At 34.6% G+C, this 21,782-nt stretch overlaps 1 protein-coding gene across 4 annotated transcripts in view; it reads right to left on the bottom strand.

Moving 5' to 3' along the window:
- LOC118182476 (testis-expressed protein 10) overlaps positions 1 to 11,967 on the bottom strand; it is a 130,899-nt gene extending 118,932 nt beyond the window's left edge. Inside the window, exons 1-3 of one of the 4 annotated variants that reach the window (XM_035351819.2) lie at positions 11,665 to 11,967; positions 5,231 to 5,477; positions 1,207 to 1,366 (exon numbers count right to left, since the gene is read on the bottom strand). In XM_035351819.2, coding sequence (XP_035207710.1) covers positions 1,207 to 1,362 — 156 coding nt within the window. In that variant the 5' untranslated portion in view covers positions 1,363 to 1,366; positions 5,231 to 5,477; positions 11,665 to 11,967. Of the gene's footprint in view, positions 1 to 1,206; positions 1,367 to 3,605; positions 3,817 to 5,230; positions 5,478 to 11,592; positions 11,614 to 11,664 lie in introns of those variants that run through there. The other 3 variants (XM_035351820.2, XM_035351822.2, XM_035351821.2) reach the window with 3 other exon arrangements.
- Positions 11,968 to 21,782: the final 9,815 nt, after the last annotated feature.

The following is a 21,782-nucleotide window of genomic DNA, read 5'->3' as shown; positions in this document are numbered from 1 at the left end:
ATTATTGTCAAGGAAATATGAGACAGGACAACCAACAGGTATCCATGATTGGTTAGAGTAGATTTAAGGGTGTCCCTTGTATTATCACGAAGTCGTTTCATTAATTGCCAAGTTGTTGTATCATTTATAGTAACCTGAGTAGTTGAATGTTATGAAAACCCTATTATGATGTAATTGGTTGCGTGATTGCGGTGAATTTGAATAATGGGAAAACATTTGTAAGGGCTTGTGGTGCGTGTTGGTTAGGAAGTTTGTTGCTTGTTTTGTGGTTTAGAAGGTGAAATGGCTGAATGTGGTGAGATTAATTTGAAGTTTCTGTACAATTTGGAACGAAAGGGAAAAAGAGCATTGACTCATGTGTAAATCAAGATTTATTTAGTAGGCATTATATGTGTCCTGTTTGTAGGAAAGAAATGCATATGGTCAAACGTCGGAGGATACTGGCACTATGGAGGATATTTTTAACTGTTATCTTCTTGAAGTTATGATGCGATGCCAGTATACAGATTCTAAATTGATCTTAGTTCAGACAATTTTAGGATGCTATTAAGGAATTTTGTTTGACTGAACACAGGAAAATTTCTAAATAAGGTAAGTGGATATTTCCTTTGTGTAGTTCTAAGATGAATTTCCTTTTTTATGTTATTTGATTTAACATGTAGTTTATTGAGATTATATATTTTTGTTGGCTGCTCCTTTGACTTTCTATGTGAAAATAGTGTATATGGACAAAGTCAAGGAAGTGCGTAATGCCAAGTTCGTGCAATTCTCTGATTTTTTTTAAGTGAAAATAGGTCAATGTGTACATGAATAGCAAGTTTGTGCAATTCTATGACTTGTTATTTTGGATTTGTGTAGCGGGAAGACAAAATGCACAAACATGGTATCAATGTACCGCTAAAAATCAGCAATTTTCGGCAAGGGTCAACCGTAAATATATTTTTACTCCACGTTTTTTTAATTAAAATTTATAATACAGTATGCTAATGAAAACAGCAGGCTATCTAATTCAGATGATCAGTTTATAATTTTTCCATTAAAGTAGAGTTACCATAATCTACTCAAGAATTATCAAGAATCTTGAATAGAAAATCCCCACAATTAGCATACTTCTCTTTAATATAAGGTAAAAAGGGAAAATAAATGAATACCTTTAATCTTAAATTTCCTAAAATAAGTAAAGATAATATAAATGGAGGAACTAACCTTTAATTTTTCATTTATTGTTTTAATCAGTCTTTGATCTCGGGTAATAATCTTCTTTGCTTTGAATGAAGTATTTGTCACATTTGTACCCTTTGGAAGAATGCGGCCAACACGCAATTTCGTTTTCTGAAAATCCGCCTTTTTGCTTTTTCCCATTGCTCTTGATAAAAAGAAAAAAAAAATCAAAGGTGTTTGTTTAATATACTAATTATAATGAAGAACAAATACTTGTTTAATTATCAGAAACAATAAATACTTATCTTTTCCAAATAAAGTAATTAAAAAGCTCGTATCAGTAAATCTTTAACAGAAGATAGTTTGCACCCTTCTGAAATTATGACTAATATAATCAGAATTTCAAAACCATTTATAATTTTTTTATTATGTAAAGTTCATGAGAATAAGTTTTTGCTCCAAACAGAAAATAAGAGGAAAACTATATGATGAAAATTAAGTTTATATGCTTAGAATTACGCTGGTTTACTTAGTTTTTAAACGTATGAATCTAATATCAGTATTTAATTTGATATAATACATTGTATGCTGGTTAATAATATCTACAAACACAATAACTTTTGCAAAAAAAGATAACACATATACTGATGAGCCAAAACATTATGACCATTCCACATTTTTGAATGTACTCGTCTGGATGACGTGGAAGGCACTTGATTGAATGGGAATGGTACCTAATTGCTGCTTGGAGAAGGTAAGGAATCATTCCTTCACTTCTGTGAAAGGCTGCTGAGCTAAACAAATTTAATAGACGGCAGCTTGTAACTCGGAACAAGTATCTCCGAAATTGCACGACTAGTTGGTTGTTCACAATCTGCCATTGTTAGTATTTATGCAAAGTGGATAAAATGATGGTGAAACCAGCAGTAGATGCCAAGGTGTTGGATGTTCATGTGTCATCAAAGAAAAAGGATATCAGAGACTGTCCTGCTTGGTACAGCAAAATCGTCAGATGGTGGCTCAGACGACACTACAGTACAGTGCAGGTCCAAGAGCAAGTGTTTCGGAACACACAGTTCAGTGGACACTGTTGGATATGGGACTGCACAGCAGACGTCTCATCATGTGTGTCCGTTGACCAAGCATTATCAACTATGCCTACAGTGGACTCAAAATATCAAGACTGGACCATGAATAAGTGGAAGACAGTTGCCTGGCCAGATGAATCATGATTTTTCATTCATCACATCGATGGTCGTGTCAAAGTATGCCGTCTTCCAGCTAAACAGTTGCTCCCCTCCTGTACGGCGGGTCATACACAAGCTGGTGGTGGCAGTATTACGCTTTGGGGCACAATCTCATGAGCGGTTCTGAGGCCTTTAGCTGTGGTAGAGCAAACCATGAAAGCTGTGTACTCTCTGAGCATAACTGCAGATCAGTTGCACCCTTACATGGCATCTGTCCATCTAACTGGAAATGGAATTTTCCAGCAGGACAATGCCCCATATTACAAGTCTTAAATTGTGTTAGAGTAGTTCGAGGAGCATAAGGATGAATTCTAATTAATCTCCTGGCCACCTAACTCACCGGATCTTAACCCAATGAGCACGTTTGGGATGTCATGGAGCAGCAGCTCTGAGCTCAAACTCTATCATATCGGAATATCTCGACTTTGCATTTGGTACAACCTGTCTGCAGTCATCTGCCAAGAACTTATGGCATCCATGCCAAGGCGAGTTGCAGCTGTTTTGGAGGTCAAAAGTCGCACAATTCGTTACTGAGTAGGTGGTCATAATGTTTTGGTTCTTCAGTGTATTAATGCAGAGATCCTGAACAGCATTATATCCTATCTTACAGTTAAAAATAAGCAAATATGTTTGGAGTTATTTGAGAGCATCTTCATGTTTATTTACATAAACATATTCATATAAAGAAGAAAACTTATCTGGCATTAAAATGTTACACATTTTGATAAATTTTCACTCTAGTCATTCAGGTCAGTCAAGATAACGTTTAGCAAACCTCTGTGAAGTTTTTGAACCATGGAATTAGATTAGCAAATATCCAATGTGTTGGCTTAGTATTATAATATGTATTCTATTCTAGAGCAGCGATTCCCAACCTTTTGACTAACGCGTACCATCTAAACGAAAACTGAAAACCTTTAGTACCACCACTCTTGAACAAAGCTCAGATCGCAGAAATTTACCTGAAAGAGATCTCTGAAAGAAAGATCTGAGTTAGAGAAAAAACTCAATGAGGATGTTGGGGTTTTAATTTTTGAATTTAATAGTTAAAAATACTTTGCTTCTTTGCATACCTTCTATTTTTCTCTTGCGTACCTCCGGTTGAGAACCCCTGCTTTAAAGCCAATACTTTGAATGGTTCCTGATATGGTTGCTTTCTCTATTCATACAGTATACATGAAAATTTAAACACATTACCCAAAAAGTGCCAAGAAGCTACAACTGGTCAAAGAACTCGCACTGATTGACCAAAATCAACATTTTGAAGGAACCACATTTGAAGAACTATAGAGAGATTCTCCTGGAAGTGCCAAGTTAGTTCCATAGACCATTTCAGCAGGTGATGATTCAATATCTTGTTTAATGAATGACCTCATTCCAAGCAAAACTGATGTTTCACTCCATCTAACTGTAATTGACATTTAATAAATGCTTTTAGTTGTTGATGCATGTATTCTACCATGCTTTCAATTCTATGATTTCATCTTTTGCTTAAAAACTGATCACAGTTTCAAAAATGCTAGCCAAGGCAAGCATGACAGTTGTTTTGATAGAATTGGGTTATCATATTTTTTATCGCATTCAAGAAAAGTTGGTTTCACATTATCCATATGCACAACTTAATGAGAAATATTCAGACTAGATTATTTTCAACTGCATGCATAGGAGACTCCTTGTTCCACTGTCTGATGTGCTTGCATCAGATCTTAAACACAAGATTTAAGATCTTGTGCGACATCTGGCAGATAATCAGAAAATTAAAATTTTATATATATTTAAATAAGTTTACATGCATAACTACATACACAAAGCAGAAATATATCTTTGGATTAAAAAAATCACTTATTAGTGTTTCAGTCTCACTATATACAGAAATGCTCATTTAAATTATGAAATTTAAGGAATAAGTGATGTGACATGGTGATGCAATCACTATTGGATGAATTAGATTTACTATTTTCATTTGAATATATATTTAACTCTGACACCAGTTCATTTTTTAATTTATGATGACATATTGCACTTATTGACAAAAGGTGCCTACTACCAGGGCCAGCACTAGCATTTTTGCCGCTGTATGCAAACCTCAAAAGTGCTTCAAGCTCAAAGTGCCCTTCAAGTTACAAAAACTTCAAAATTAAAAGAAAAAAATTACATATGGAAAAATATGTTTTAATCTAATTGAATTAAGACAATAACACTTATGCGATATTTATGATTTATTTTTTTAAAAAAGCACATAAACTGTGAACAAAAAGTAATATAAACAATACTTTTAAAACAACAAAGAATAAAGAATAACAATATACAAAGTTTAAAACTAAATTTTAAAAAATAATCTCTTTTGAAGTTTTTTTTTTTTTTTTTTTTACAGAATTGTGAATAACTTCTTTCAAATCCATTACTCAATTCTTACTCAAGGCCAAACACTGCTAACCCATTAAGATGATTTTGAGAAGACATGGTTCTTCAGTAATTGTTTTATTTTTTTTTTTTTAATTCAGAAAAAGATCCTTCACTGGTAGCAACAGCTATGAGCAGGGTTAGCAAAATTCTTAAAGCAATGCTTAATTCTCCCATTGTTAAGGGAAGTAATGAATTTAAGAACATCAACTAGACCTCTTTTCTTTTTTTAACCCTCTGAAACGGCTTTATCTGGTCATCAGAAGCTTTGCTACTTGGCATATATTAGCTTCTAATTTAAGATATTTTGCTTTCTTACTTTCTTTAATAATGTAAATATCATCTTAATGAATGTAAGTTTATGAAAATACAGACTAAAATAAGTAAATATACAAAATTAATAAATGCTGTTTAAATACCGGTCTTCATGACGGATCTAAAATCCTGTGCCGCTCAGAGGATTAAAAATGAAGGAACAAGGACTATTTCGTCAGCCAATTCTAAAGCATTAAGATCGGAGGAATCACCATCTCTTAAGACATTTTCCTGATCTTTAAAATGCGCCAATAATTCATTTTTATTGAATTCATTGGACATGGTATAAAAATCAGTCATTGTAACTGTTCAGTTACTTGAATCTCAGCTCCAGTGCACTGATCACATGATCTACAGCAAAAAAAAAAAAAAAAAAAAAAAAAAAAAAAAGATCTATTTTATATTTCTCTTTTGAATCTTGTATAGGTTCATCTACATTTGTATACAAAATATTTTGTTTTTTTAGATAAAACACGAAGCAGCGTAATCAATTCAAAGTTTTTTCTCTACGTTTATTTTGCTAGCTAATTTTCCAGCTTCTAAGATAATGTTGTCAGAGAATTCATGCGATCTTAATTCTTTTTTAAAAAGTTAATTAACAATTTAATAAATCAGTAGCTCAGAATAAATCAAAATCTTCTGAATAAAGTAGTTTACTCATCGGATTAGATGATCAAACATGAAAACTTAAATTGTTTTATTGTGATCAATAAACCACTGGTCTCATTTCGAATCATATTATCTACATTTTTATAAATTTTTGATAAAGCATAGTCAATACTTTCTATTTCAAAATTTAATGGTTTCAGAGAATCTATATAACTTTCCCAACGAGTCTCACTCAGTAGTTTCAATGTGAGTGTTTTAAGGTATTTTCTTTAAGGTGTGTTCGCTTACGTGTCAAACTATTACGCTACCAGCGTATTACAGACTCTAAAGAGACTACTATATTCTAAAGTATTCATTTATTTAATAAAATATCACTCAGGTACATAACATACAATTAATCATCAATAAAGCCTAACTAACTACAGAAACATATTTTCCTAATTCTATAAATTGCCCTGCTGCCACTCTCATGAAACTAAACTAACAACAATTATTAGTGGCCAAAAAGTAAAAGTAATAAGTACAGTCAAGGTCATTAATCCGGACACGTCGGGACTTTGGCGATTCTGGATTATCGATTTTTCCGGATTATAGAACATCAGTTTAAATCTGGCAAGATGGCATGCAGAAATTATAAAATTAAAAATATGAAACCGTAATTTATGAAATAAAGAACAATTATGATTTAAGGGTATCAAAATTTACAAAAAAAAAAAAAAAAGCTAATATTTATTTGTTTACTTTATTAAACATTTCTTTCAATGTAAGTTGTTTAAGTTGCTTCTTTTTATGTGATAATACTTTCTCTTTAATTTTATAAGCAGACATAATTTCTTGTTCAGTTAAAAAGTTTCGCTGTTCAAGTCCTATAATTGCTGTGTCGAGAATACCGACTAATTTGTCAATTGAAATTTTTTCGTTTTCAATAACCTCTGTGTCACTTTCTTCACTATCGGAAGCAAATTATAATGACGAGGAATTTGATTTAAATCATATCAAAGACGGAATACATCGAGATGAAATACTATATTTAGTAAGGAATTATAAGCCAAATAAAATGAAAACATCTGCCCTGAAGATAAGGATGGTGCTGACAGATCAACTTCCAATTCAATTGCCGCCAAGTTCTGTTTTTCCTTTCTATCATAGGTGCCCAAATACTTTTTGTTAGATAATGTACTGACACTAGTTCTTGTATTTAGGGCTGTTTTACTCCACAAGGGTCAAGTAGCAGTTAAACTATGCTAGGTCTGAAACTCTCTCTTGCATAATTTTATTTTCCTCAACATTCTAGTCTAAGAGAATATATGTAACACAAATCAAAGAAATGATATGACACTGTTTACATAAAGCTTTACTGTTAATAAAACTTAAAATAAATGCCTCAATATTATAAAACCAACCTTTTAAATATTTTTTTAATAAGCATTATGACTGTTTATGTGTTTACATTGTTTATTCATTAAGTGCTTCTAATTCAAAACAATGTTTATAATTACGGCTGATCTTTACTGTATAGTACCCTCTGGTTTCCGTCTGAAAAAATCGCCAAGTGGTACTGGTTGTTCGTGAAATCTGGAAGCCCACTACGTGAAATAGGTATTTCGGTAACCCTAATGATGATAATGTTGGCGAAGCTAGTCTTGGGGAAAACTGTCTTTTTTTTTTTTTTTTTTTTTCTTTTTTAGTTTTCATCACTAAAAAGGGGTTGCTTCTGCAAATATCGCCAAACATTTTGTTATAAATTGAGATTTTGGCTATTTTTTGTAATAGTAACCCTTTCATATAGACTGGTTTTTTTTTTATTCTTACCATTCTTTTCAACTGCTGTGTTTGGTTGCACGTGCGTTGGTGGTTGTATTTTGACATAGGTATCATCATTTGAGTATGTCTGAGGCAAGTAACAGGATGAATGTTGACTTGGAAGCTATTATACGTATTTATCCACCATTAACAGCAGATGAGCCAAAACAACCAATAATTTAAATTACATGGAGGACGGAGATGGTGGTGGGAAGCGTGAACGTATGCATGTAAAAAAAAGGTATGTTAAAAATTGACGTCTCATTTATTTATTAGTCTCTGTGCATTAACTTTTGTTAAAAGATTTGTTGTTTAATGTTTTTATTTTAAGAAATATGTATTTTTGGTTATTAATTACTCTCTGTTTGTGTATTTTTGGTTATTTGTTAATCTCTGTGTGTTAAGACAGCAGCGAATATTTTGTGGTTAACATGATAGTTTTAACTTTAATTTAGCTTCCTGATTTTGTTTAAGTGAAAATAGATTGATGTATACATAGACAAAGTTAAGGCAGTGCACAATGCCTCATTTGTGCAATTCATTGGCGACACATTTTGGTTATCATTCCATCTCATTTCCGGTTACCATGATAGTTTTATCTTGGTTTTAGCTTCCTGATTTTAAGTGAAAATAAATCGGTGTGTACACAAAGAAAGTCAAGGCAGTGCACAATGCCGAGATTGTGCAATTCTCTGATTTTTTTCCAGTTAAAATAGGTCAATGTGTACATGGACACCGAGTTTGTGCAAGTCTTTGACTTCTTGTTTTGGTTTTGTATAGCAGGTAGAAGGATCGGCACCATCTTGAAATTGATGCCGATCCTTCCTGGTGCTGATAGTCTGTCAAAAAAGAAACAATTCACTAAGGGGTACTGTAGAGTTCATTTCAACCATAATTATTTAACCACTTCAAAGATACTTAACTATCCAAAACAACGACATACTTTTCTGTCAGAATTGTAGCTCTCTTTTGAAATTGAAATACTCATAATTTTATATTTAATAATCAAAATAAATATTAAAACTTCTTCCAAACCAGAAAATTGCCTTTTCGGTAAAATCCTAGTACACGGTGCAGCCTTGGCGCGATTTTGAAAATTATCGCCAATACCAAAAATGATCCAAAGAACTTCTATATACAGGGGTTGGACAAAAATATGGAAACACCTTTAAAAAAACATGTTTCTTTGCTTAATATGGTGTAGGAAACCCGTTGGCATCCAAAACAGCTTGCAGTCTTCTCGGAATGAATAAATACAGTTCCTGTATGTTTGCCAAGGGAATATTATACCATTCTTCCTGCAAAACGGTGGAAAGTTCAGATAACGATGTTGGCGGTGGATAACGAGAACACACTTTCCGTTCCAATGTAGACCACAAAGGTTCGATAATATTCAGGTCTGGTGACTGTGGTGGCCAGGGGAGATGGGACAACTCATCCTCGTGCTCAGAAAACCAGTCCTGGACAATGTGAGCTGTGTGAACAGGGGCTTTGTCGTCTTGGAAGACACCATCACCATCGGGGAACAAAGTCTGTACCATGGGATGGATGAACTTGATCGGCCACAATGTTCACATAAGTCTTGGCAGTCATGTGCCCTGACACAGTTATCATGGGGCTAGCAGAGAACCACGATATGGCTGCCCAAACCATAACAGAACCCCTGCCATATTTCACTCTTGGCAACAAGCAGTCTGTATTATAGGCTTGAGATGGCGTTCTCCAGACGTAAACTCGGCCAGAAGTGGGAAACAGTGTGAAAGAAGACTCGTCAGACCATATTACTCGCTTCCACTGCTCTATAGTCCAGGCTTTATGACTTAAACACCACCTTTTCCTGTTACGGGCATTAGCATCACTGATGAGTGGCTTCTCAATTGCAGCACGGCCAGCAATACCCTGTTTATGTTTTCCCCTTTTAATTGTTTTGGTACTCACAGGGTTCGGTAACACAACATTCATTTCAGCAGTAACTTTTGCAGCTGTGGTCTTCTTATTTTTCGTCACAATTGGCCTTAATGATCGTCTGTCACGATCACTTAGGACACACTTTCGTCCGCGCTGTGATTTAGCAGATGATGTTTTTCCGCTTTTCAAATATGCGGAATAAATCTTCGATACACTAAACACCTCGGCTACCTTGCTTACCGAAGCACCTACCATACGTGCTCCAACAAATTGCCCACGTTCAAAGTCTGTTAACTCTGACATAATGCAATGACAACCTCACATAACAGTACTCCGACAACAACTGAACTGTTTAGCACATTTACGAAGTTGTATAGGTGGCGTCAGTAGTCAAAAACGCCAGCGCCACCTACATATTTCATTAAAATCAATCTTTCTTTTCAAACATGCATTTCACAAGGTGTTTCCATATTTTTGTCCATCCACTGTATATACTATACACATACGCAACATATACTATACACTATATACTATGTGTATATATAAAAACATAGTATATACTATGTATAACTATATATATTCTTTGAATGACCCGTTTACTATTCATCATATATGTCGCGTTTTTACTGCTCATCATAAAGTCGCCAAAAGTAGCCAAATCCCGTGTGCACCGGATACTAGGATTAAACCGTCTTTTCTTCAGTCTTCTCCATACTACACTTATTAGCAGTAGATAACCCTTTTGTTCTTCACTATGGTTCAAAGTAGAGGTTTCAAACCACTGTTATTTCAGAAAATGCCTTCCCCCCCTTTTTTTTGGCTGAACTACTCTAAAACTTCAAAAAAGTAAATGTAAAAATAATAATAATAATAATAATAATAATCTGAAAAGTTTCAAATTTTTAACTTCTCGAGTCATGGCATGAGACCTCAGGATTCTGCAGAAGACACAGTTTGAAGATGAATGGTTTAGAGATTTGTTGAAAAAATGTTTACCGGCTTAGTAACTTTGACGTTTGCCCTTAACCTGGTTACATATTATTACCAGTTAAAAATTTGGAATTCTTCAATTGACAAAATATCTATTTTGAAACTATTTCAGAAAGAACTCATCACGAAACTTTTCAGAATGGCTAACAATATAGAATTCAAAGTAGAAAAGAAGTACAGAAGACAGTGCAGAAAAGAAACAACATTCATGGGGAAACGTTACTGAGAAAATTATACATTTTTTGGCAAATGTTGTTTTCAAGTTATTTATCTATAACCAATATGTGAATCACTTATTTATGAATTTACTACAAGCATCAACCACAAAATATTACTTGGCGATTTTCTGGCGAAAATTTGGCAACCAACCCTGATATAGCAACCTGCTAGTTTTGTTTTGGACGGCAATTTGTTTTCACGAAGTAAAGGCGTTTATTTTTTACTCAACATTTTTTCCAACAATCTGCTAGCCGAATTACGCTTATACTAGAACTTTTATGGAACAAAAATGCTTAATCATGACGAAGATTGGGTGCGAAATTGGGAGAAAGTGCAGAATCGCAAACTGCTTGCCGCGTTTTTAAGAATACGCGGTACACACACATACACATACACGGTATCATCCATGTACACGTCGACCTATTTTCACTTAAAAAAAACATCCCAGAATTGCACAAAAATGGCATTGCGCACACTCTTGACTTTATCCATGTACACTACTAAAGTCCTAGCTAGTAACTTTTATCGCCTTACCAAAATGTCGCCAAACTACCTGTAACCATATTCCAAAGATTAGTCCAATGGGAAAATGTCATAAACTACAACGAATACAAAATATAAATGAAAATAATTATATCATGAGAAAAAAATGCATTATTTTTCGTTCTCTTCTGCCACCTCTTTACGAAGGAATGCATTTAAGAGTTATATCCATCAATGTTACATTGAGATTCGCCTACATGCAAAAATTCAAAGCATTTATTTCTTTAAGAATTAAATCAATATATTTATTTACTTTCATATCCAGATATTTAATTCTAAAAAGATTAATTTATAATAATTTTCTCCTGTTTATAGCAAAATACCATTATACTCCAATGAAATAACGAGCAAATGAATATCAGAAAATATATTCAAACAGAGAGATTAGAGGTACCTCAGATGAAGCGTAGTAACAAGTAGCAATGCTTTACATTCAATTAAAAGAGGAATAAGATTTATATAGTACCTTCAGAGAAACTCGGCAGAAACCGCTGTAATTGTAAGCAAAAACCAAAATGCCGCTTCGTGCACCTTTAAATCGGTTTTCTGCTCAAAGGAAACACTCTTCTATCTTTTGCTTCGTAATGATAAATTCGGGACCCATCTTTGTCGAAACTCATTGTAAAATTTATAATTAGTCATACATTCGAGCGATTTAGGTATAAATAAATTTTAAAATTTACTATTATGATAGTTCACTAACATGGCAAGAGTATAAATATTCTAATCTAAAGATGCACGCCGGTTTATTATAAAATCCACATGTACGGGGAACGAAGTTACTGATGGCTGGAAAATGACGTAGTGTGGCTTACAAATCATTCTAAAACTTTTAAGTAATGAAGAGTTAAATCATCTAGTATATTAAATGTACTTGCGGGAATTAAACCCAGTAAAACTGTTTTTTCTTTGTTAAAGACAGTACTAATTTGTGTCAGTAATTAATGCAGTAAATATATTTAATCAAAATGCCACCAGTTGCCATTGCGATGAATTAACATAGTGTGTGACAGGAAATCATTATAATACATTTCATATATATCTTGTGAATATTTAAAGCAAGGATGTCAAACTCGAGGCCCGCGAGCCGCATGAGGCCCACAACAAATATTTTTGCGGCCCGGCCAATATATCGGCAAATAATAATATATAATAATAAAATTACATATCAACGAAGAAAAAAATGAAATGTTTACTGCTAAGTAATTAACGATAATTTATTCAGTGTTGTTACATTACTCACAGCGAGCTGACACACACACACTACTTTAAATTACAAATGCGTGTGAGTAGTTTGCGTTCAGCTACCTTCGGCTTTTGGGGGACACGTGCACTCAGAACTTGTACGCATCCCCGGATAGCCGAATGTGGCCGAACTCATGGTCTCAGTTTTCCAATCATAGTTTTGTACGATATATTGGTGCATGCATGTGCATGCACTTTGCTTTATTATTAATTATTACTTAATTCATATTGTTACGGATTTCATAGTTATTTATTTGTTTTTTTATTCTTTTTTTTTTATTTAGAATTGTAATTAGATTTGCTTCATGTTGCCTTAGCAACGCAGACGATTTTTGAAAAGACAGCTGCGTTGGAAGGTTAAAAATAGAACAGCGCGTGCATTTAATACCTAATAAATAAATATCTCGTAATTGCTGTTGCCACCCACAAAAATCCAAATATTTATAGATGTTTCCAGTATATTCGAGAAATTAAATATAAAGCTTATAAAAGCCGAGAACAAACAACTCATCTCAGTATGATGTGATTGATTTGTAGCGATTTCGCTGTGAGATAGAATTAGTTTCTCTGTTTTGAATTGATTTTTGCTAAACGTTTGACATTTTGTGATATTGTTAGAATATTTTTGAAGAAATATTTCAGCATTTTGATTTATCTCTTGTGGAAAGAATAAATTTTTGTTAACTTTTTAACGTTAACCGGGTTTATTCCAGCCCTTTGTATTCAGTATGTCTATATCAAAACCAATTGGTAGTAAAATTAAACGAAAAATCGCTGACGAACATAGAATATTCCAAGTAAAATGGGAATTAGAATATTTTTGCTGTGAAATAAAAGATAAAATAATCTGCTTGATATGTAATAATGCTATTAATGTACCAAAGTTATATAATATTAAACGTCATTACGAACAACACAAATCGAAATATAACAATTACGAAGAATTAATGAGAGAAGAAAAGTTGAAAGAGCTCAAGTTAGGAGTGAAAAAGCAACAGTCCATGTTTAGTCAAGTGTTGCAAGAAAGTGAAGCGGCGGTACATGCAAGCTATGTCTTGTTCGAGTTGATAGCTAAACATTCGAAGCCTTTTACTGACGGTGATTTCATCAAGGAATGCCTAATGAAACCTGAAGACATTGTTTGTCCTGGAAATGTGAAGGCTTTTCAATCAATTTCATTGTCTCGAAATACAGTTGCGGAAAGAGTTACTGATTTAGCCGCGAATTTAAGTGATGAGATCAAAGCAAAATCATCTAGTTTCGAAATTCCTCGGTGTCTATAGTGCTAATAATGAATCAATGTAGCGTAAACTTCAGAGCTAATAACACACTAGCTTCAGAGCTAACTAAGAAAATAAAGAATCGATGCAGCGTAAATAATAGAGCTGATAAAGAAAGTAAAGAAGCGACACAGAGATAAAGTATTTTTTTAATAAGCTAATATATAATATAAATGACTATTCCTTTAAGACATTTTATTCCATAAATGCATTTTTAGAAATTAAAAATTTTAATGGGCATATTTTTTCATGGTTGATCCTAAAATTTACTATTGGCACAGATGTAAAACGTTTTCTGAAGATTTACAATTTTTTCTTCAAAAATCCCGAACCGGTTCTTTTTGACCCAGTGCGTCTGTTCGCGGGTTAGCATAATATGTAACTGCACTTGCTCTTTTTTATGTAGAAAAACAATAAGTACAAGCAATCACAAAAAAGATAAATGTTGCAACAAATTACTTCAATTGCAACAGTAGACAAAAAATAAAGATTAAGCAATTTATCAAATGCGTCTACTCTTACATACGCATCGACATCAAGTATTTTCACGTTCAAATCAGACAGAAGAGAAGACCAGAGACGAACTCTTGCCCTGGTCATAACTTTCGGTGAAGTAAGACAGTGGGCGAAGAGGAAGGGCACTCAGACCTGGCAGGGTCGAGCCTGCCTAAACAATGTTAAACAATGTTAAACGCCCCAACCCTTAAAGGCGATCCAAGAAGCCGCTAACCTATCGGTCGAGCCAAGTCTAACCTGAGTCGACAGAAATAGTCAGCAACTCACGTTCTAACTTCCCGTTCTGGAGGAATGGTAAACACATCTGCCATCAACAGGGGCCCCAACCGCGGACAGCAGAACGAAGTCACTTAAACACTGTCAGACAGCTTGGACCACCAATCCGTCCTGCTAGCGCTACGTCATGGTATACAGATGTCGGCTTTAGGCGCCCTCAGGGGAAAACCAAGGGAAGTATATGAATATGCAGTTTTGAGGCTCCAGGCGCCCACTGGAAGCCTCAAGCAGTTTAAAGGCTCGCTGAATTCGCCAACTCCATCGACGGGGGTATTTCTCCCCGGACTACAATGACTATGTGACTATATAGCTCCACCAGAACGAACGGAACGGGCAAGACGGTCCCTGTCGAGCCTGAAACAGCCATCACCTGCGATGACTCCGGTCCTGTGGAGACTGATTTTAAACACCCGTGGCCGAAACTGCCTATGTACAGATACTAATCAGTAGCTTCCCATGTTTTACCTGAGTCGAGCCCCGGAGGGGCGATCAAATAAGACAAGAATTTTCCTGTTCATACAGGCAGCGAGACGAAACGCTTGTTTTAATGATTGCACACACGACCTTGCACCTATTGTCGGCGCGGGCCTGCCTCTGAGGAATTTCTCGAGAGGTGAAAAACACGATCTTGGGCCTTGATGAATGTATCGATTTGCGGTTTTGCTCCTTCCGCAAAATGAGAGACAAAGATTAATCTATGTTTCCTATCTCTCTAAAAAGCATATATTAATACAGTATGTCTCAACTTGATAAACTAGTACAAATATAATAAATTATGACGGTTAAATAAATAAATAAATAAAATGCTTAATTAAAAAATAATTAATACTAAAATTAAACTCTGTAATAAAGTCTTAAATAAACTCTGTAATTTATTTACTTATTTATTTTTGCTGATATGCATATTGCTATTGCACTGTATGGATTTATGATTTTGTCTGATGTTGTTTTCTGAAAAATATATGAATGTAGAATCGGTACTTACTGTCTAGGAATATGATGTCTGTAAACTTACTTCCGAGTGGCTGTCTAGGGGCTAATAAACTAGTCCGATTTACGTAAAACTTGAATATTTAATGAAACATGAATAGTTGCAACAAACTACAAAGTAATTACATACGTAGAAGGAAATAGATGACATTATTTACAGATGAAGAGAAGGAATCGCCTTTACATTCAAACATCTTTTAATCGCGTCATCGTCTTAATGGCGGAATCGTCTGACTTCTATCATCGGAAAAGTAAAAGATTTATTCTCACAGCTTGTCGCGTCATCTCATTATAATGAACGATGCCAACCCACAACTGCTCGTCCATCCTGATGGAATGCGGCCTCGCATTCTCGTAGCACCACTATCTCATCTAGGGATCTGAAAAATAAAATTAAAAAAAAAAAAAAAGAGATTTTTAGTTACTATTGAGGGAAAAGTCGTCTTAAATGGTTTATTTCAGCCATCTTCCCTTATCATCTTAACATGCTCAAAAATAACGGCTTTATCTCTTCTTCAATGCTCTTTCAGTGTTCGTTCATCTTTAACAGTCTATCTGAATACATACATTTCACAAACACGTCTTCTTTGATGTTGTCTGGAACAATTCGTCTTCGTATTTACGTCTTCTTAAACATCGTCTGGATACGTCTTCTGAATGCGTCTTCTTAGATACCGTCTGGATACGTCTTCTGAATGCGTCTTAGATATCTTCAAAATCCGTCATTCGTATGCGTCTTCTAAAAATCATCTTCTTTAAGTCGTCTTCCTTCATACATTTCATCCTTAGACATCATCTTCAGTCTTCTTAAATTAGTTCATGTCTTTAAAATAATAGTCCATTAGTCAAATAGGGAAAATTTTGTCATCCTGGGAAAAAGTTTATAATCAGGAATCATCAAAATTGGTATTTCATTGTCAAAGCCTTTCGGGTTTCTTCCTATATCTTCTGAATCTGCTTTTTCGCTTCTTTTTTCTCACCTTCTTTAGTTTCTTTTGTTCCGTCTTTGCTTTCTGTATCAACGTCGTTGTCGTCAGGTTTTCTGATCGACTTCTCCTTTTCAATCTTCTCCTCTTCGTTGGTCTCTGTAGTTTCTTCGTCTCCAGTGGCTTCTTTTGCTTCTCTATTGCAAAGTATTTTACTGAAATTGTTCTAGTAGAATTCGCATTTGATTCATCATCTTTAGCAAATTACTCTTGTTCGGGAAAATGCTTCGCTTCAGAATCTCCTTCTGCAGTGGTGTTTCTCCTCGTTGGCTTCAGAGTTAATTGTATTGTGCTTGAGTTTCCTTTTTGCACTAATTCATCTTTAATAGCATCATTTTCATTTATATCAGAAGCTACATCACTCGGAACGTCGTCAGAATTCACAGTCAGGGAATCATTGCCATTTGCTTTGATTGTAAATGAAGTATCCAGTTTGATCACATTCTGTACTGTAACAGGAACTATACTAACAGGATCAGTTTCTGGTTTTAGAAGTAAAAAAAACATAATTAACAACTTTTCCATATCCTTCTTCAGATCCATTTCCATTGCAATGAGCATTTTTATGCCCTTCGGAATCACTATCAGATTTTTTATTTTCTGCGATAACGCAAATATTTAATTTAAATAACGAACCATCAATTTGGAATTCACCATCAAATTTTAGTATAGTATAATTACCATTACCAAACCCCGTTAACTGTAGATCTGCCGACTTAAGTTATTTTCTTATATATATCTTCTCGGATTAACGTTACCTGACTACCAGTATCAGCATCAATCTGCAAATAACCCAAATTAACAGTTTTATGCATTTCTTTCTGACAAGTCTGAGTTATTGGAGTAACAGCTTTGGCATCTTGGATACTTTTAGATGATGTTTTCGAACAATCTACGGCTTTGTGTCCAAACAAATCGCATTTAAAACACTTAAATCCTTTACTCTTATTGTTACACGAATTAGATTTATGACCTAAACTTCCACAATTATAACACATTGGCTCTTTAATCTTACTAGGTATAGCGCGTGTATTCTTTTGCGATATTCATCATGCTTCTTCCTAGGCTCATCGCGGCCTGAGCGCTTAAATCTGTAGAATCGGTACTTACTGTCTAGGAATATGATGTCTGTAAACTTTCTTCCGATGTGGCTGTCTAGGGGCTAATAAACTAGTCCGATTTACGTAAAACTTGAATATTTAATGAAACATGAATAGTTACAACAAACTACAAAGTAATTATATACGTAGAAGGAAATAGATGAGAATATTTACAGATGAAGAGAAGGAATCGCCTTTACATTCAAACATCTTTTAATCGCGTCATCGTCTTAATGGCGGAATCGTCTGACTTCTATCATCGGAAAAGTAAAAGATTTATCCTCACAGCTTGTCGCGTCATCTCATTATAATGAATGATGCCATCCCACATGAATATGTTGGAAACCGCAATAGATGATGTTACTTTAGTTAATATATAATTTTGCCTGACATTATATGTCTTTTGATATTATGTGTCTTTTGTTACTGTGTCTCAAGGTAGAGGCAAACATATTGTTTCCCATGTTAAAAAAAATAATTAAAATATTTTTAAATTTTAGTTTTTCTACCATAGCAAAAGTTAGCTTCTAAACTAGACTTATACTGTTATGTGACTGAAACCCCAATATTTATATTTTTATAATTAATTTTCTCCCATCTACACATCTATTCAGCTTTACAAAAAATACTCACTACACACACTTGCAAGCCTCTATTTAATGTAAATAACAACAGCTTCCTCCCCTTTTGACTACACTCATGGACACAATCGTTACTTTTTTGAAAGAAAATTCTCTTACTTCTTTTCCTTTTCTTTCTGTAAGTCCCCTTTTTACTTTCTTGTAAGAAGTAAAAAGGAAGTATTGATATCGCGAAAAGTTTCAGGCAGCATATTTCAACGAAAATATCCATTTTGACCACTATCGAATGCAATTTAACGATGTTTTTGCGTGATATCTGTACGTAAAGACAGAATAAAATACTCTTTTGATTCAAAAAGATTATAAAACTGCTTTAAAATTAATTTTGAAGAGAATTTTTCGTGGCGTCTGTACGAACTTATGTACGTACAGTCGGTCACAAAAGTATTCGAACACCGGCACCCATTCAGAAAATTTACTTTTCCGTTGAGAAACAAAATTGTCTCCAGAGTCCATCTTGGTTCGATAGAAAAAAGAAAACAAAAGGATGGCTCATGTCCGAAATTGGCTAGGTGCAGGAAACAAAATACAACATGACCTATCTGGGTGAGATGGGAAACAAAATGGCTGCTCACGTGATCCATTATTGCGCTCATAGAAAACGCAAAGTGTCGCTGCGGCTCGTCTCGGTTCGCGAAGAGTGAAAACCCAAAACGGTCTGTAGTGTCTATCTTTGTTGGATGAGAAAACAGAAGGATGGCTCATGTCCAATTTATTTAGGTGTGGGAAAAAATATAACGTGACCTATCTGGATGAGATGTCTCCAGCGATCCAGTATAGACTTTTTCCCCATCTGCAATAGGTGACATCTATAAACAATTTCATTGAAATCTCCTCGAAATATAAGAAACAGCTAGCTCGTGAAATTGTAAGGTATTCCCAAAGAATTCCACTTCTTGAAGAAGGAAAAACATCCTAGCTGCAGATGAGGTAGAGAGAGAAAAAGCATGTTGCACCATGGAGAGCCCGCACGGTTCTGAACAGAAAACGTGGAATGCTTTTATAGAAAAGAGTTGAAAGTGAAAGTGAAAGTAAAAGCCGATTGGAAATTTTTCACTTGGTTGCCGACTGGGAAAAAATTTTCAAAGCTCAGAAAAAAATTCTGAGATGTAAAACTTTTTGTTAATTTTTATCATGTCTTCTAGACATGATAAAAATTAACCCTACCCCCCTTTTGTGTGGGAATGTTGTCTCACTGTTTCTAAAAATAGACCATGACTCATTCTAGGAATTATATGTTTTAGAAAGGATGAGTCATGGTCTTTGGGTTTCTCCATTCCAAAGTAAACAAAGTGAAGACATCAAATTAATAGAAAAAAAAGAAGAGGTTTTTTTTTTTTTTTCCAGCTCTGGAAATATTTTTCCCATTCAACAGCCAAGACATATTTCCAGCCAATACAGTTTCATTTTTACTTTCACTTTCAATTCATTTCTTATATCTATAAGAACATTTCATGTTTCTGTTGAGATCAGTGTGGGTTGTTCAAGATGCAGCAACTCTACTCCATCCCACAACCAGGAAAAAAAGATGTTCTTTCATGAGGAATTCTTTAGGCTTTCGAAAACAATAATGACATGATGATTGTAATACATTTCTGTTCTCATGTCACATGCTTGAACTCAGAATTATTTCCAGAACTCTGAGAATTTTTCCTAGTCAGCTCGATGAACCAAATTTCGTATATTTATTTTTTAAGCCACTCGAGTTTCGACTTCCCATCCGTGTGTGCTGTGCTTTCAACCTGGAGACACATTCCCTGAGCTCTAAGAAAATGTTTCCCAGCCCACTCAATCGCTGAAATGGATTAAAAATAAATTCGTTCCTATATTTTTAAAGCTCAAGCATGTTAGCTCTCATGAAAAGGGCCTTTTTTCCCCCAGCCCACTCAATAGCTGAAATGAATTAAAAACAAATTCTTTCATACATTTTTAAACCTCAAGAGTGTTAGCTGTCATGGAAAGAGCCGTTTTTCCCCTGAGCTCTAAGAAAATGTTTCCCAGCCCACTCATTCGCTGAAATGGATTAAAAACAAATTTTTTCATACATTTTTAAAGCTCAAGCGTGTTAGCTGTCATGGAAAGGGCCTTTTTTTCCAGCCCACTGAATCGCTGAAATGGATTAAAAATAACTTCTTTCATACATTTTTAAAGCTCAAGAGTGTTAGCTGTCATGGAAACTGTAATTTATGTCATGGTTTGTGTCTCACACGTCGTCAACGGTATGGTTTGAGGGGAAAATTGAAAACACGGTATGAAAAATCTCTTTAAGTTCACTTTAGAAGAAGCTGTGGGATAGAGAGATTTCGTCATGGAAAAATGTCTTTCAATGTCTCTCAATGTCCGTCATGGGAAAATGTCTTTCAATATCATGACATCTCCTTTCAAATAGGATTAAAGGATTTTTCTTAAACTATGTTGAAATCTTGATCCATCCAAATTACAGATGGGAAATTCTGATCCATGGATGGATCTTCCAATTTCGCTAGAACCTGATAAACGGTTGCTGATGAAATCCAAACGAGGGGCCCTAGCTTTTCAAACAGGAAACATTTTCCCCTAAACGTATTAATGATTTCTATTCTGTGAGACATTAAAAAGCGGAAAGAAACTTGTGTTCACAGAAGCTCTTTCTAGAAGAGTGGTCCTAGGTCCAGATGAGATAGAGAAAGAGAAAAAGCATGTTGCACCTTGGATATCCCGCACGGTTCTGAATAGATGTGGAATAGTTTTATAGAAAAGCGTTGAAAGTGAAAGTAAAAGCCAAATCGTCTTGGCTGTAAAATTTTCACTTGGTTGCCGACTGGGAAAAAATATCCAGAGCTCAGAAAAAAAATTCTGAGATGTGAAAAAAAAAAAAAAAATTTTGTTAATTTTTATCATGTTTTCTAGACATGATAAAAATTAACTCTACCACACCCCTTTTGTGTGGGAATGTTGTCTCACTGTTTCTAAAAATAGACCATGACTCATTCTAGGAATTATATGTTTTAGAAAGGATGAGTCATGGTCTTTGGGTTTCTCCATTCCAAAGTAAACAAAGTGAAGACATCAAATTAATAGAAAAAAAAGAAGAGGTTTTTTTTTTTTTTTTTTCAGCTCTGGAAATATTTTTCCCATTCAACAGCCAAGACATATTTCCAGCCAATACAGTTTCATTTTTACTTTCACTTTCAATTCATTTCTTATATCTATAAGAACATTTCATGTTTCTGTTGAGATCAGTGTGGGTTGTTCAAGATGCAGCAACTCTACTCCATCCCACAACCAGGAAAAAAAGATGTTCTTTCATGAGGAATTCTTTAGGCTTTCGAAAACAATAATGACATGATGATTGTAATACATTTCTGTTCTCATGTCACATGCTTGAACTCAGAATTATTTCCAGAACTCTGAGAATTTTTCCTAGTCAGCTCGATGAACCAAATTTCGTATATTTATTTTTTAAGCCACTCGAGTTTCGACTTCCCATCCGTGTGTGCTGTGCTTTCAACCTGGAGACACATTCCCTGAGCTCTAAGAAAATGTTTCCCAGCCCACTCAATCGCTGAAA

The sequence above is a fragment of the Stegodyphus dumicola genome, chromosome 5, assembly GCF_044657685.1.
Source record: "Stegodyphus dumicola isolate Sdum_Otavi_A_Nest chromosome 5, ASM4465768v1".
In the NCBI taxonomy this organism is placed as follows: domain Eukaryota; kingdom Metazoa; phylum Arthropoda; class Arachnida; order Araneae; family Eresidae; genus Stegodyphus; species Stegodyphus dumicola.
The sequence above is the reverse complement of the archived record's forward strand: the minus strand, read 5'-3'. Positions and strand labels throughout refer to the sequence as shown.